At 39.8% G+C, this 13,816-nt stretch overlaps 1 protein-coding gene across 2 annotated transcripts in view; it reads left to right on the top strand.

Moving 5' to 3' along the window:
* LOC133994917 (WD repeat-containing protein 7) overlaps window positions 1–13,816 on the top strand; it is a 107,501-nt gene that overhangs the window by 62,897 nt on the left and 30,788 nt on the right. For both annotated transcript variants that reach the window (XM_062434155.1, XM_062434154.1), the window contains exon 23: window positions 10,049–10,273. In XM_062434155.1, coding sequence (XP_062290139.1) covers window positions 10,049–10,273 — 225 coding nt within the window. The remainder of the gene's footprint in view (window positions 1–10,048; window positions 10,274–13,816) is intronic.

Raw genomic sequence — 13,816 nt, 5'->3', positions numbered from 1 at the left:
ATAACACAAAGGATCTGTCATCAAGCTTTTTTCTTATTTCCATTGCTCAGAAATCCAACATCAAAATAGCTTTTATAAAGTAGCATTCCTTTACATTTTCATATTAAAAATGATCCCTCTCCTCTACTAAACTGATATAAGAAGACCACTTAAAAGTCCAAAAAGCTATTTTGCAGCCTTCTTCTTTCCTGCCTTTCTGCCACAGTACTGTTTCTTACTTCTGCCAACTGGAACAACAACAACCTGCCACTACAAAAAACCCACAGGGTAACCAAAAGCACCTTTTCCTAACTTTATCTTTAAAGTGCTCCTCTAGATTAGAATTTAACAGCAGGTGGCACACACTGGTCTCTGCTGTCAAAGTCCTGAGCTTTATACATTCATCAACCCTGACCACCTATCCATGACCTCTGTGTTCAACAACTAACCTTTTATACGTAGACCATCAAACAGTGAACATTGGTTAGGGTTAGGGTTAGGGTTAGGGTTTACATGCTGAGATAGCTCAAGGAAAATTTTAAATATCTTCAACCAATTACAAGTGTTAGGCAACTGTGAAATGATGATATTAATCCACTAATAATTCATGAACTAACTCTGACTGTTCTATTCTATTCTGAAACTACTTAAAAATACAAAAAGAAGTATATTTACTTTTCCATATCCATAACTTCTTCAAGAATGTGTCTTGATGATACAGGACAGTTTCTTAGCTTTACTTTTAATGCGTTTTGATTTAACATCTAGACAATGGCACCTACTTAAAAATATATATATTATGAGCTTCATAAAAACATATAATTGAAATATGAATAATGAGAATACAAAGGACATTTAAGAAGAAGCAGCGTACACAGTACCAGAGATACCTACTTCATCCACACTGAAGTATTTGATTTGATTCTTTTCTGGTTGTAGTTAGTGCATTGATGCATTTATGTAACACAGCCAGCTATTGATGTATCTATCAAATTCAAATGTGTCTGTCTTTCATTAGATGTTCTGGAAGATGTTCACTTTCATCATTATCTGTAGTTCTCACCTGCCGCCCTTTTCGTCTCTCCTCTCTCTGTTTGTTGGGAGGATCATTCTCTCTCTCTCTCTCCTCTCTCAGTGTATGTCGCGACGCTTTTCATTTGCCCGGCTCCAAATCTAATTCTGTCAGACGGCTTTGATTCATCCGCGAGCGAGAGGAGAGAGCGCGTGACTAAGCCGAGGCGGCCGTAATAAAAAATAATTCTCTCTTTATGAAGAAGTGGTGTGATGGAGGTCGTTCACTGTCTACGCATTAGGGAAATTAACATCCAGAGCCATTTTTCAGACCGCTTCATTAACAGCAGCAGAGCGCCAAAAATATCGGTTGTATTAAAAAACCTGTCCGATCATAAATTAAACTGCAAAGTAAACACATAATTGATGACGGAGGATTAAAAGAAAGAAAGAAAAAAAAAGACCTCAGGCTTCTCAATACTGACGATCTATGCCTTCATACAATATTACTGAATTATGAAGTGGAGCAGAGTTAATGTGATTGAGGGTTGAAGTTGCTGTAGAGAAGTCCTCCTACATGCTTTTACACTGCATCTCTCCTACATTACTACTACACCGAAACTTATAGGAGTAAGGGAAAAAAAGATAATAAAAAAAGAGAAAATAGAATAGAAATGTAAAGAATGACATCCTGGAAACAAAGATTTTGCTGCCAGGTTGGCCAACCAGCATGTTGGCTTTGTCATGTATCATTGCTAGAGGTAGACGTCTACAATAGCATTCTGAGCTTCTTCTGTTTCCTGAATACTGCATAGTTTACACTTTAAGTCATTAAAGGGTTACTGAAGGAGTGAGCAAGCTTGCTAACGGTCTCCAGCTGTCTGTTAGCATCGTTAAGATGAGTTGCGATCTGTCAGCGGTGCAAAGTTCCAGGCCAAAGGTAACCAAAAATAAATTAGCTTCTACAAATTTGGGTGGATTCACTTCACTGTGGTGATTTCATCGGAATGAATTGATTTCATGACATAATTTCTCTGGTGAGATCATGCCTTAAATCCATACAACCTGTTCATATGTTAAATGAAAGTCTATATGTCTCCCATGGGAAAAACAATCCCTAAATCAATAAACAAAGCATGTGAACACGGACTACGCTCGTGTTCAGTTGGCTGATAGTGTCAGAAAAGGTTTTTAAACTTGTACCAACATGTTTGAAGCAACATTTCTTATTTATTCTCATCATATAAGATACTTTTGTGCTACTACATCATGATGATGAGACCCTATCGTCTCTGGGGGTACAGGTCAAAGGGTATTTGGCAAACCATTGGCTACAAATTGATGATTTGTAAATTGATCAGCAGGGATGTAGTTAAAGGACCAGTAAAACCAGCAGTTTGCTACTGTCTGGTCACCTTGACTTACAAACTTTGTTTGTGGTATCTCATGTACCCCCCCCCCCCCCCCCCCTTCATACTGTCTAATTGAAGCGTTGTTTCCAGAGAGCGCAGATAGCTCCTCTGTCTGTGTCTTAAGACGGTAAAATACACTTAACCTTCAGATGGACTCGGGCCGGTTGGAAGGGCAGCGACAGTTTCAGGACTCAAATCTTTTTCCTCTATCAACTTAATTGTGTTTTCAATTATTTCCCCAGATTTTCTGTCTCCTGACATTTGCTGTAAGGACAGCGTCTACACCACCCCTCCCCCCCGCCCAGCACTCTTTGTGTTTTATGGAACTTCTTCTTGATCCAGAGAAATGTATAGCTTTGTCTCAGGCTTCAGGCTTTCTCTTTGTCTTTATTAGTTCTCGTATATTCATTTAAAAAAAAAAAAAAACCTTTTTCAGAGAATTTCTCTTTTCTCTCACAGCACTTTTCTGTCTGTCGTTCCCTTTCTCCCTCCTCCCTCCTTTCGTTCTCACATCAGTTTCCTGCTGGTATCGATCCCCCTCTCACAGTCCCTGGTGATCAGGTTTTACCAGTCTCCCATTGATTACCAATGGAGGCAGAGCCAAGGTGCATGATGGGAAGATTGTGGGGCTGCAGCTTTAGAGGGGAGGTTTGGGAAGGTTATCGGTTTGATTTCCCCAACAGGGTTACGAAAAAATCTGATATTTACTGTTTTTATCATCATGGAAACATAAATATATGTTTATATATATTAGATATGCTCATACTGCAGCTGAGGCTGGGTGGTCATTCATTGTATTATATGACACAATCATTACGATTGATACTTACAATCATTTCTAATTATTTCTTAATAAATTCAAATGGAATATTTTACTTTTAGAATATATCATGATCCCATTTTACAAAATTCGGTCAATAATAGAATTACATTTTTTAAATATATATTGTAAACATACTGTTACTAATTTCAGCCTAATTTTAAGGATAACAGCAGTAGAATTGCAACAATCAGTCAATTAGTTGATCTATTGAAAACTATTTTAACAATAGATTTATTGTTTTGAGTTGCTTTTTTAAAAAATACTCAAATTGATTCATTCCAGTTTCTTAAATGTGAATATCTACTGGTTTCTTTAGTCCACTATGACAATAAACTGCATATCTTTGAATTGTGGACCGATCGTCAGGACAAAAGAAGACATATTAGGCGCATTGGGAAGCAGTTATTGACATCTTTCACCATTTTCTGACATTTAAAAGCCTGATTGATTAATGGAGAAAGTAATCGACAGATTAATCAATAATGAAAATGATCATTAGTTGCTGTCCTGAACTGCGGCACTTCTATCTCCATGATGATCATAATTAAATGATGATCATTGTAGGTGTAAATTACCAGTTTAGTTTCACTCATTCCTCAACAATGAGTTCTCTTCACACAGTCAGACCAGCAGCATTCTGTATGTAATAAGCAGTATATATATATTTTTTTATTTACAATATATCCAGTTGCCACATCTTTCAAAATTCACCTTTTTTCTTACACCGTTTCCTTCAGCCTTCCTACATCACCCTGTCCCTTTTTTTTCTCGGACCTGCCTTCCTTTCCATTTCGTCTCTTTTCTCTCTGACTCCCGCTCCCATCCTTCCTTCCATTTTCATTCATTGTTATTTTTTCCTTTCCCTCTCTCCCGTCTCGCGCCCTCACTTTTTTTTCTCCCCACCCTCACGAGCCGTCTTGATCTTTTTCAATTATGTTGATTTACAAACAAAACTGACATCAAAATTAAAGCAGACATTAAGATATAAAAAAATAGAAATGCATCATTTATCAATCAAAAAGATTTTAGTGATATTTAATTGAAACTAAAGGTTTTGTTAAAGGTTATGGACGTATTTCGCTTTTCTTGAGTTGTTTGTCTTTTTGATCCTCTTTTATGACATGTCCATATTTTTACAGTGATTACATGAACTCCACAGGTTGTTGCATTAAAGCACCCTGTCCTTTTTTTAATAGATTCCTTTCCTTATGGATAATGTCATTTCAGCCAGAAAGCCTTTTTATTCCGATCCCTCCCTCGTTTTTATGAAGATTTAGCCGAGCGGAGGCGAACGGAGAGGAGAGCTCATCCGTCCCCCTCTTTAGTTTATTGGGTTATGTTTGGGAGCAGGTTGGCCAACAAATAGGATTTAGATACAATGTCATTATAATAGATCTGCCGGTCGCGAAGGAAGCAGATCGATAGGCTTCAAAAATCAATCGGTCCGTCCGCGTGGGCCGAGAGGCTGCAGGTACGCACAGACAGGAAGTGATGCTACCTGCCGACTCTTCACGGAAAAGCTCGCATCTCACAAATGACGAAAGTTCAGGTCATCTGCCAGTCTGTAGAAGCTCTGAGATCATCAGAGGGATGGCATTTTTATGGCTGCCTCCACTGAAAGGTTGTCATCCATGCATCTAAAAGTCATCCTGACTTATTTAGGACATTTATAAACTTTGGGATGTCAATTAGAATTTTATAAATGGTTCCGAATTTGAATCTTTGAAAACAAGCAATTCATTTAAATATTTCAAATACATCAGTACGACTAGGAAACAAACAAAAAAAAACCTTTATGTCTCATCTTTATTTCCTTATTTGGTTTTTAAAGACAAATTCCTCTATTTTTCAGTTTTATTCCCACATATGTTTCCATTTTAACTTGGGTTTTAAAAAGTGAGAGAGACATCTACCACCTTACTGCAGAACTGGCTGAGCTCAGATTGGTGCCAGTCCAGTCACTCATGGTGATGATGACGCAACTTCTTTAATCTCCTAAATGTATCAGCAACTGAACTGAGTGTCGGTGCCTGTTTGTTCCCATTTTACATATGATGCAAGCAATGAAGCAATGACAGTGCAACACGTCCACTGTCTCCACTTCAGAAGCTCGCTATGTCAATCAATCAATCCCCATGACCCTCATCTCTACCAGTTAATAATATACTACCGAGGCTGCGCATTTGGTAGTTCTGTCCGCCTGTGTCTCCCAAAATTTGGTGTTGTACCAAGACCAATATACAGGGCACTGAAAATGTTAAATGGGATGTTGAGGAAGCGGATCAGTTGGCAGGAGTATGTGCAAAAAAGGTGATGTTCTCTCAGCAAAAATATTAATAAAACAAAAAGGAACCTGGTAAATTCAACAAAAATAACTTAAGAAAAGAAATAAACCACCAGAGCCTCCGACTCTCTTACTTTGTCCATCACACTTGACCAATGACCAGTCTCAGCCTCACCTGGAAGGTACCATCTGCTCAGGTTACCACAGGCTAAGCTACACTGATACAAAGCTTTCAAAGCATAGAGAACAACAATAATGTAGGATTTCTCTGTTACTTCTGCAATCAATTTTTATGATTACACACAGCCATTGTCATTTATTACCTCAACTTGAGAGAGCCTAGAGACTCACTGCTTTACTGCAGCTAATGATGCACATCTGTAATCACTATTACTGATTAAGAATCACTGCAGGACTGAAGTTCTTCAACAACACTGTGAAACACAAACTTCTCAACTGTAGCCAGTATTCCATAATTTCTATAACATGACTGATGAATTAACAGAAATATTGGACTGAAAGTAGTGATTTAACACAAACAAAAAACGAGTGATGTTTGGAACCAGAGCTTAGTGGAAAAGGAAGATGAGCAACCTTTTCACACTGGGTTCATATACTATTAAGGTAAAGCCTTCACATTGATAACAACTGTCAGTCAACTGTGCAGCCTACTGGAACCAGATGTTTACCTAAAAGATCTCGAAGTGTCTCGATTTTGTCCCCCGAAACCTACAGATACCCCCCTCCGTCTTTCCGTCTGCCTCTCCCTTTCCTTACTTTCCTCCCTTTTCTCTGCAAATCTGAACTTTTTAGTGATTCTGGTTGGGAGTCTATCTCTAATTCTGTTATCTACTGGCCCAGTCTGGCCCGGGGGATGGATGCCTTCTGTAATCCATTTATCAGAGCCGGCCGCCGGGCCTTCTTCCAAATGACAGCTGGCCTTTAGCAATCTCATTATAAAATGCACCAGGATATAGTATGGAAATATGGGGGGGAGGGGGCTCCTGGGGTCTGAAAAATGGACTACAAACACACAGTGGACAAAATTTTACAATGCAATCAATATACAATACAACACAAAATTTTAAATGTATATATGCATTTTTTTTTCTCTAATGACGTGCTGTCACTTATTTAAAATGACTGTAATGGGAACACTACAGTACAGTTATTAAGGAATTGACTCACAGCTGCTTACAAAAAGTGTAAACTGTGAAGCTGTCTCCCATTCGGGGGTTGATTCCTCACAATCTGTGGCTCACCTAACAGGCAAAATTGCTCTCCTCACACTTCATCAGTATGCACTCTTGGGAGACAGTTAAGACGTGGGGTCTCTCATTATAAGATGCAGTCCGTTTGCGGTTTCACCTCTCTGAGCACAAATCACGCATGTTTCGGTTTCTCTCTCTATTTATCCTCCCAAGACACATTAATAAAAAATATCCGCCCTATCTCTTTAGAAAAAAAAAGCCCGAGAAAATAGTGAGGGAGAGAGAGAAAGGAGAGCAAAACTAAAGCAGAACAGCTTTCCTTGATTTGTGTTTAATTGTGGTTTCTTTCTATATAAATAAATAAAACGGAGATAAAACTCCGAGTAACAATCGAGTAGTGGCCACACAGCAGATTTCATGCACTGCTGAATGCTGAAATGTCATTGTCCACAGCGACAGAAATCTGAGGCTACGTAGCAAATATCAAACATGTTTGATTTGAGGGGATTCTCTCCAGAGGCTGTAGTGTTGCTCACAACCGTGGGGTGTCGATCCTCCTGTATCTGGATTGAATCCAAATGTCTTTGCCACATATATATACCTGATTGCACATATGTATACTTGATTTCACATATGTATATCTGATTGCATTTGTCTTGGGTCAGGGTTCCTTTTCTCTAATTAGAACAAGTCATTTTACTAAAGCTGTCAGTATAATAGAGGACTGACTTGTGAGCGGTTATTTCCATTTACAACTTTAACTTTCTTGTCCCCAAAGGGAGATTTGTCTTGCAGCCAGGTGAAACATAGAACCCACAGAGACTCTGGTGCACAGACTAATGTAAATAAAACATTAAGTGATGACATAAAACCTGTCTTTATGAGTATACTTAACCATCACCATTTAATCTTAACTATAAGATTCTCTGCCTGAGACTAATTCCACTGAATTCAGACTAACACATAGATGGTGCAACAGGCTGCTGTTGTGTTAAAGTATAATATCGTATTTCGCTGGAGTCTAATAGTTTCTTCATCAGGGAAAATGTTGTTTACTTCAGGTGAAGCGACGTGCCTGCACTACTGTATGCTGCATGACACCCTGCTGAAGTAATGCTGACCTTTTAATAGGATTTTACGATATTTTCAGCAGTGTTTCATTCCAGTTGTTTAACACGAGTACACACTCTAGTTTGTAACTTTCCTGAAGCCTGTTAACAGACCGATCAGAGTCTCCTTTTACCCTGTGAGTTGTCATTCTGTAGGTTGCAGTGATCACTCGCCTCACTGAGGATCACAGGACATAAACTTATCCAACATATGTCAAGAGAAAACTCCATGAAGATCAACAGGAAGTAGACACAGCAGTGATCACCTCTCTCCCTCTGTGTTCATCACACCCAGTGTGCCCGCTCACCACCTCCTTCTCACAGACACTGTGTGTGTGTGTGTGTGTGTGTGTGTGTGTGTGTGTGTGTGTGTGTGTGTGTGTGTGTGTGTGTGTGTGTGTGTGTGTGTGTGTGTGTGTGTGTGTGTGTGTGTGTGTGTGTGTGTGTGTGTGTGTGTGTGTGTAGGTGTGGTTAGTGAGCACTTGCTCCCCCTGCAATACAAATCCATAACAGTGTTTGTGCTCGCTCATCCAGAGAGCGAGAAAATAAGAAATAGAAATCAGAGGTTATAGGCAGTGGGAAAGTGTGTGTGTGTGTGTGTGTGTATTTATGTAGTCCTCATTGGGCCTTTGATCCAAAGTGTGCAAGGAGCTCTCATCTCCTGCTGTGATACTCATATAGACACACGCACATGAGCACACACACAGTTTTCTGTCCCACACACACACCCATGTATTCCTCTCTGGGCTGCAGCAGTTCCCTACTGTGAAGACCCTGTTACACACAAAAGAGAGGTTATTTTGGGGTCGTCTTGGTGAATACAATGGACAGACACGCCCACACACACACATTTATAGATACACACACACACACACACACACACACCACATCACATCACCTAACAAAAGGGTCTCTAGTTGCAAGTGTCCAAAATCCTTCCAGAGGTCTGAGAACATGACCGTGTGTGTGTGGATGTGTGTGTGTGTGTTTGCACTGTGACTAAAGGCTTTTTAGCCGGACAATGAGACGTGTGCCTGAGAGTGTGAGTGTGTGTGTGTGTAATGGTTAATACCAGGACAATAGAAGTGTGCCTGTTCAGTTGTTATCGGCTTGCTGGAGCCTCAAAGGCCTGCTGGTGTTCTTTTTTTTTTTTTTTTTTTTTCAACACCTTTCACCATGAAAAGGAAGAAAAAGAAAGAAATTAAAAAGGAGGAAAAAATGGTCTCCTACATTCTCGCTTTTCAGTGTCAGAAAAAGTAAATAGATGTACAAAAATAAATGAAAATTGAATTTAAGTCATATCAAACCAAGCAGAGTTTACAGTATAAATCTGATTTCTTTTAAAGTTGTGCACGTTTGTATTTTGGTAAAGTTCGAATGTGATTTTTCAGTGATGTTTGATATTTGCAGGAGGCAAAAATTCAAATAGTATTGTTAGTTCAAAATATGTGAAATATATAACTGACCCTCAATCATTAACCATGTTATATAAGTACTGTACTGTATGATATTATATTGTACAATGCTGTATAATGCTATAATTGAATAATTATACTGTGAGGCGGTGTTTAGACCAACATTAGACCTTGTTCATTGCATGTCACTTGGTTTTGGTCATTTGTTTAGAGAAGATCACATTAGTTTCTATTGTGCTCATGTGGTGTGCAATAAAATTTTGGGGTGGGGGTATCAGGGGCTCAAAATCAAATCTTTGCTCCGGGACCCACAGCCGGTTAATCTGTCCGTATTAGGGATCTGCAGGTGCTGTGGGGTGCTGGATAAGCTTAAAGGTCCCTCCTGACAAACATTTCGAAAGGTCAAATTTGACCTTGGTATTACCAGTTTGACCTGGAGTTAAAATGATTTGGTCAAAATTTGGAATAATTCAATTTCACTTTGATGTCATTCGAAGCAAATTATGCATAAGAATGTTTAATCACCATGCCTGAAAGTTCTTTTTTATATTCGAAACTATAGTTTGACAAATTGGTCTTAACTCACAGCTCAGTAGCTACTACTGAAGATCTGGGAAAAAGGTGACATCATCCAAAAAAGTCTGATTGGTCAGGAAACACTCCGGTTAGCTAAACTTACAATCAATCAATCAAAACAGAAACATCCTGCTGTGTCTGTCCTTTTCTATTTTTTCCCGAGATTTAAGGATTCCTCATCTGATGTTCCTCAGCTGGTGTTAACTTCTCTCTCTGTCTTTCCACCAGGCTGTCTCTCCAACCTTCCACCAAACGCCAAGAAGATCTCCAACTCGTACGAGGAGCGCCGCAAACAGGCCACCGCCATCGTGCTGCTGGGGGTCATCGGGGCCGAGTTCGGCGCTGAGATCGAACCGCCGAAGGGTTCGGTGAGGGCCCGAGCCGGCGGACAGGCGCCCGAGGGCTTCGGGCTGACCAGCGGAGGATCCAACTATTCACTGGCCAGACACACATGTAAGTACAGTCATGAGACATCTTGGTTTGTCTAATAAGAATAAGAAATATATTATTAATCCCGAAGGAAGTTCAAGTACAAATCACACAAAACAATAGAATAAAATAAATAGTCAAACAGTAAAATAGGAAAGGTTACACATCCATAATACATCCATTTCCACGTTTCCTGTCATTCCTGCTTTAATTGTCTAAAAATTGGCCTACATTTACTAAACCTACATCATCATATCATGGACATGTACATACATTATATGTGCAGCCTCTCTGGACTTGTGTGGTTTTAAACATGGGGTCCCAAACCGTGTTTTTTTTTTTTTTTTTTTTTCAAAACTCGGAACTGCACAACTGAGAAAGTACAAACTTCAATGTTGGATTAGAGGTGAGAGAGAGAGATGGAATTGATTTTCACCCACCAAGCTTGACACCTTAAGGAGCTTGGCACTGACTTTTACACACACACAGACACAGAGCGAGTGAGCCCAGCCTGTGCCATGCTGTGCCTGCAGCGTTGGACCTTGGTGGGCATCAAACTTGCACTAAGCAGAGCTGCTCTTCCGTCCTGCTGCTCCTGAGCTCTGATTGGGTGCCTCTGGGGGCATCCGCCCAGTGACAGAGCCTGTAGTCTCACTGATAGGCTGTGGAGCGTGGTGCTTTTTAGTTGGACCTGTACACAGCGGTCAGCTCACCTGTGCGGACTCACTAGAGACACGCATACACACACACACACACACACACACACACACACACACACACACACACACACACACACGCAGAGAAACCCCAGAAAACCCCAAGCCCACATCATCAGATGAAAACAACTCAAGATTTAATTGATTCCCTTGAGTAGAGCTCCACCCCTTTAAAATCTTTAGTCTGGCTATCATTTGGACACTTGGATACCTGTAGCAGTATGATAACAAACCTTTTACTTTCATTTAACACAATAAACATAACTTTTCAAAGTCCTTAAATAACATGAAGCAGTCATACAAGAATGCTCATTGAATATTCAAGTTAAGCCTTTCCCCCAAATAAACTTAGTTGATGCTTTCGGTGTTGTTTCTTTCTTTATCAAATTTTATATAAACCAATAACCGATAAACCGATAAATCATAATACTCATCACCTTGATCATCTATCAAACAAAAAATACAGTCTTAAAACATAAGCATGTACATTTCTTCTCTTTGAAATCAGCAAATGATGAATATCTCACCTAGACCGAGGGGCTTAGTTTTAAATATACCCTGTGGAGTTTTATTGCAAACAAAAACAGTAATGCTTACATCACTTGTACACAACACATTTCTATATTTATAATAAAAATGACATTTTTCTGTGAGGTTTGCTCATACCAGTGTTCCAAGTCCAATTCTGCAAACCCTCTTGAATGTGTGAGTTTATTGTAAATTGTTATTTTACACTTGTTGAAATACAGAGATCATCACTTGCATATAAGGCTGCCTGTTACATTCACAATAATTTAACCCGAGACTAAAAAGAACTCTACGCGTCGAAGGTTGAAGCCATGCTGTCAGTTGTCAGCAGATGAAAACATAACAGTAGCAGTGTTACTAGTGATAAAAAAAGGACCTGAAAGAGAGAAAATAATACTACAGCTGTCAACGTCTTGTCATCACAGAGCACAACCATAAGAAGACAGAAATACAGAGGGAATGGTTTGACAAGAAGTTACACGCTACAAAGTGTCTTGTTAAAGCAGCCAGGGACTAAAATGTGAAGCAGCCAAGAGAGTTTGACAGTCTCAGAGAAGGAGGACAGAATACAGTCATTAGAGGTGATGCTACACTGTCAGGTGTTCACCTGGACAGTGACCCATATGACCTGTCAATGCAGCTGGGTTACCAACATAGAGGGCTCTGGCTAAAAAACACATAGGTGCTGCCTTGGACAATCACCCACATGCATGCACACAGCGGTCTCCCTTGTTAACAAAATCACTCTCTTATTCATTCATTCATTCACTACTCCCTTTATAATAGACAATAATTAGTTCGCTCAATAGTGAGCGACCAACCAAGATTTCGGACACTTACTAATCATCATCATTTTGTGTCGTCATCATCAGCTGGAGAGTTACGAGACAGTTGTTTTACATAAGGACCATTACATTGTAGGATTGTTAGCAGACATTAGTGTACATGCCGTGGACACTACTTTTTTTTCATTCCTTTGTGGAATATTTGAGGGCTCTACATAGTGGCTATATTTACACACTCTTTGTATGACTACTCTCAAAAAAAAAGCTAGCTGAATGAATTAGTAGGCTTGTATCTGTGATGCGTCCACAAAAAGCCACGCTGAAGTCCAGATGAAGTTTAATAATGTTTATGAATTTAAAAAACAAAAAAAGACAGCTGTTGCACTCAAATTATTGAATATTAACCGATGTGATAATATGGTGACAATGACGAGGGTCAACAGAAAATAAAACTCTAAACTCCCACCACCACCCAAGTGAACTGGTAAAATAAGATGAAACCACACCCATGTGTCAATCAACACAGGTGACGCAATGCATACAGTCTAAAAAAATACCTAAACACAAGCACATACATTTTGGCTCCTACACCCTGCCTTCAGGCACTATATAGTAAATAGGGAGTTATTTTGGACACAGCCAGACAAAATCAGATTTTGTTGATCCATGCCTCCATTCTCCACAACAATCATAATTAACATGGCAGTTAGTTTTTGTCATTTAAACATAAACATAGGTCATGTCTAGGCATTTGAACAATGATCTGAGGAAGCTACTCCTTAAAAATCCCACCCTGACTCCAGAGCATCCCGCTCCGTTAACTGACCTCACAGACTGTGTAAACCCTGTAAAACCTGTTATTGCCTAATAAAAAAGCTCGAGCAGACTGTTACAAACAACTGTAAAAAGCATGTGGCGGAGGACATTTTTTTCTTGCTTTCTGCTCTCTTTCTTTGTCGTCTGTTTCCTTCCTTAGTTTTATTCCTCTCTTCCTTTCACTCAGCTTGTTTTCCTGCTCTCAATTCAGCCTGCTGTTGTTTTCTTGCTCCATTCAAGGCTCCATCTCCCGCCTCTCCACTCCTCTCTGTTATGAAATTGAAAGATAGATCGGTGTTGTTGGCATACAGCGCTGCGTCCGTGATGAATGAGAGCTGTCCACCCGGAGAGAGAGGGAGGGAGGGTAGAGTAGTCTATACAGCAGAGTATAGATTGATGTTTTCATATGGAGAGGAGGGGGGCGGGGGGGGGAATCGAGAGGGGGGGAGATTGAGGTTTAGGACGGAGGGATGGAAGGAAGGACAGATGGCGACGGAGGGAAGTGAGGATGCGGTTGGAGAGCATAAAAGAGACAAGCTGTACATCAGTGTACAGTCTCTGGACAGTAATGCTCACGGTAAATGTCAAAATACCTCGAGTCTCTTCAGAGGCCCATTCACTGTGAACGGTGGCATTTTAAAACATTCATGAGAGCTGATTGGAAATTGAGTTATATTTAGTATTGTAGAAAAGCAGGTGATGGAAACTATAAAACTCTGCAG

Source organism: Scomber scombrus, chromosome 15 (assembly GCF_963691925.1).
Source record: "Scomber scombrus chromosome 15, fScoSco1.1, whole genome shotgun sequence".
In the NCBI taxonomy this organism is placed as follows: domain Eukaryota; kingdom Metazoa; phylum Chordata; class Actinopteri; order Scombriformes; family Scombridae; genus Scomber; species Scomber scombrus.
The sequence above is the reverse complement of the archived record's forward strand: the minus strand, read 5'-3'. Positions and strand labels throughout refer to the sequence as shown.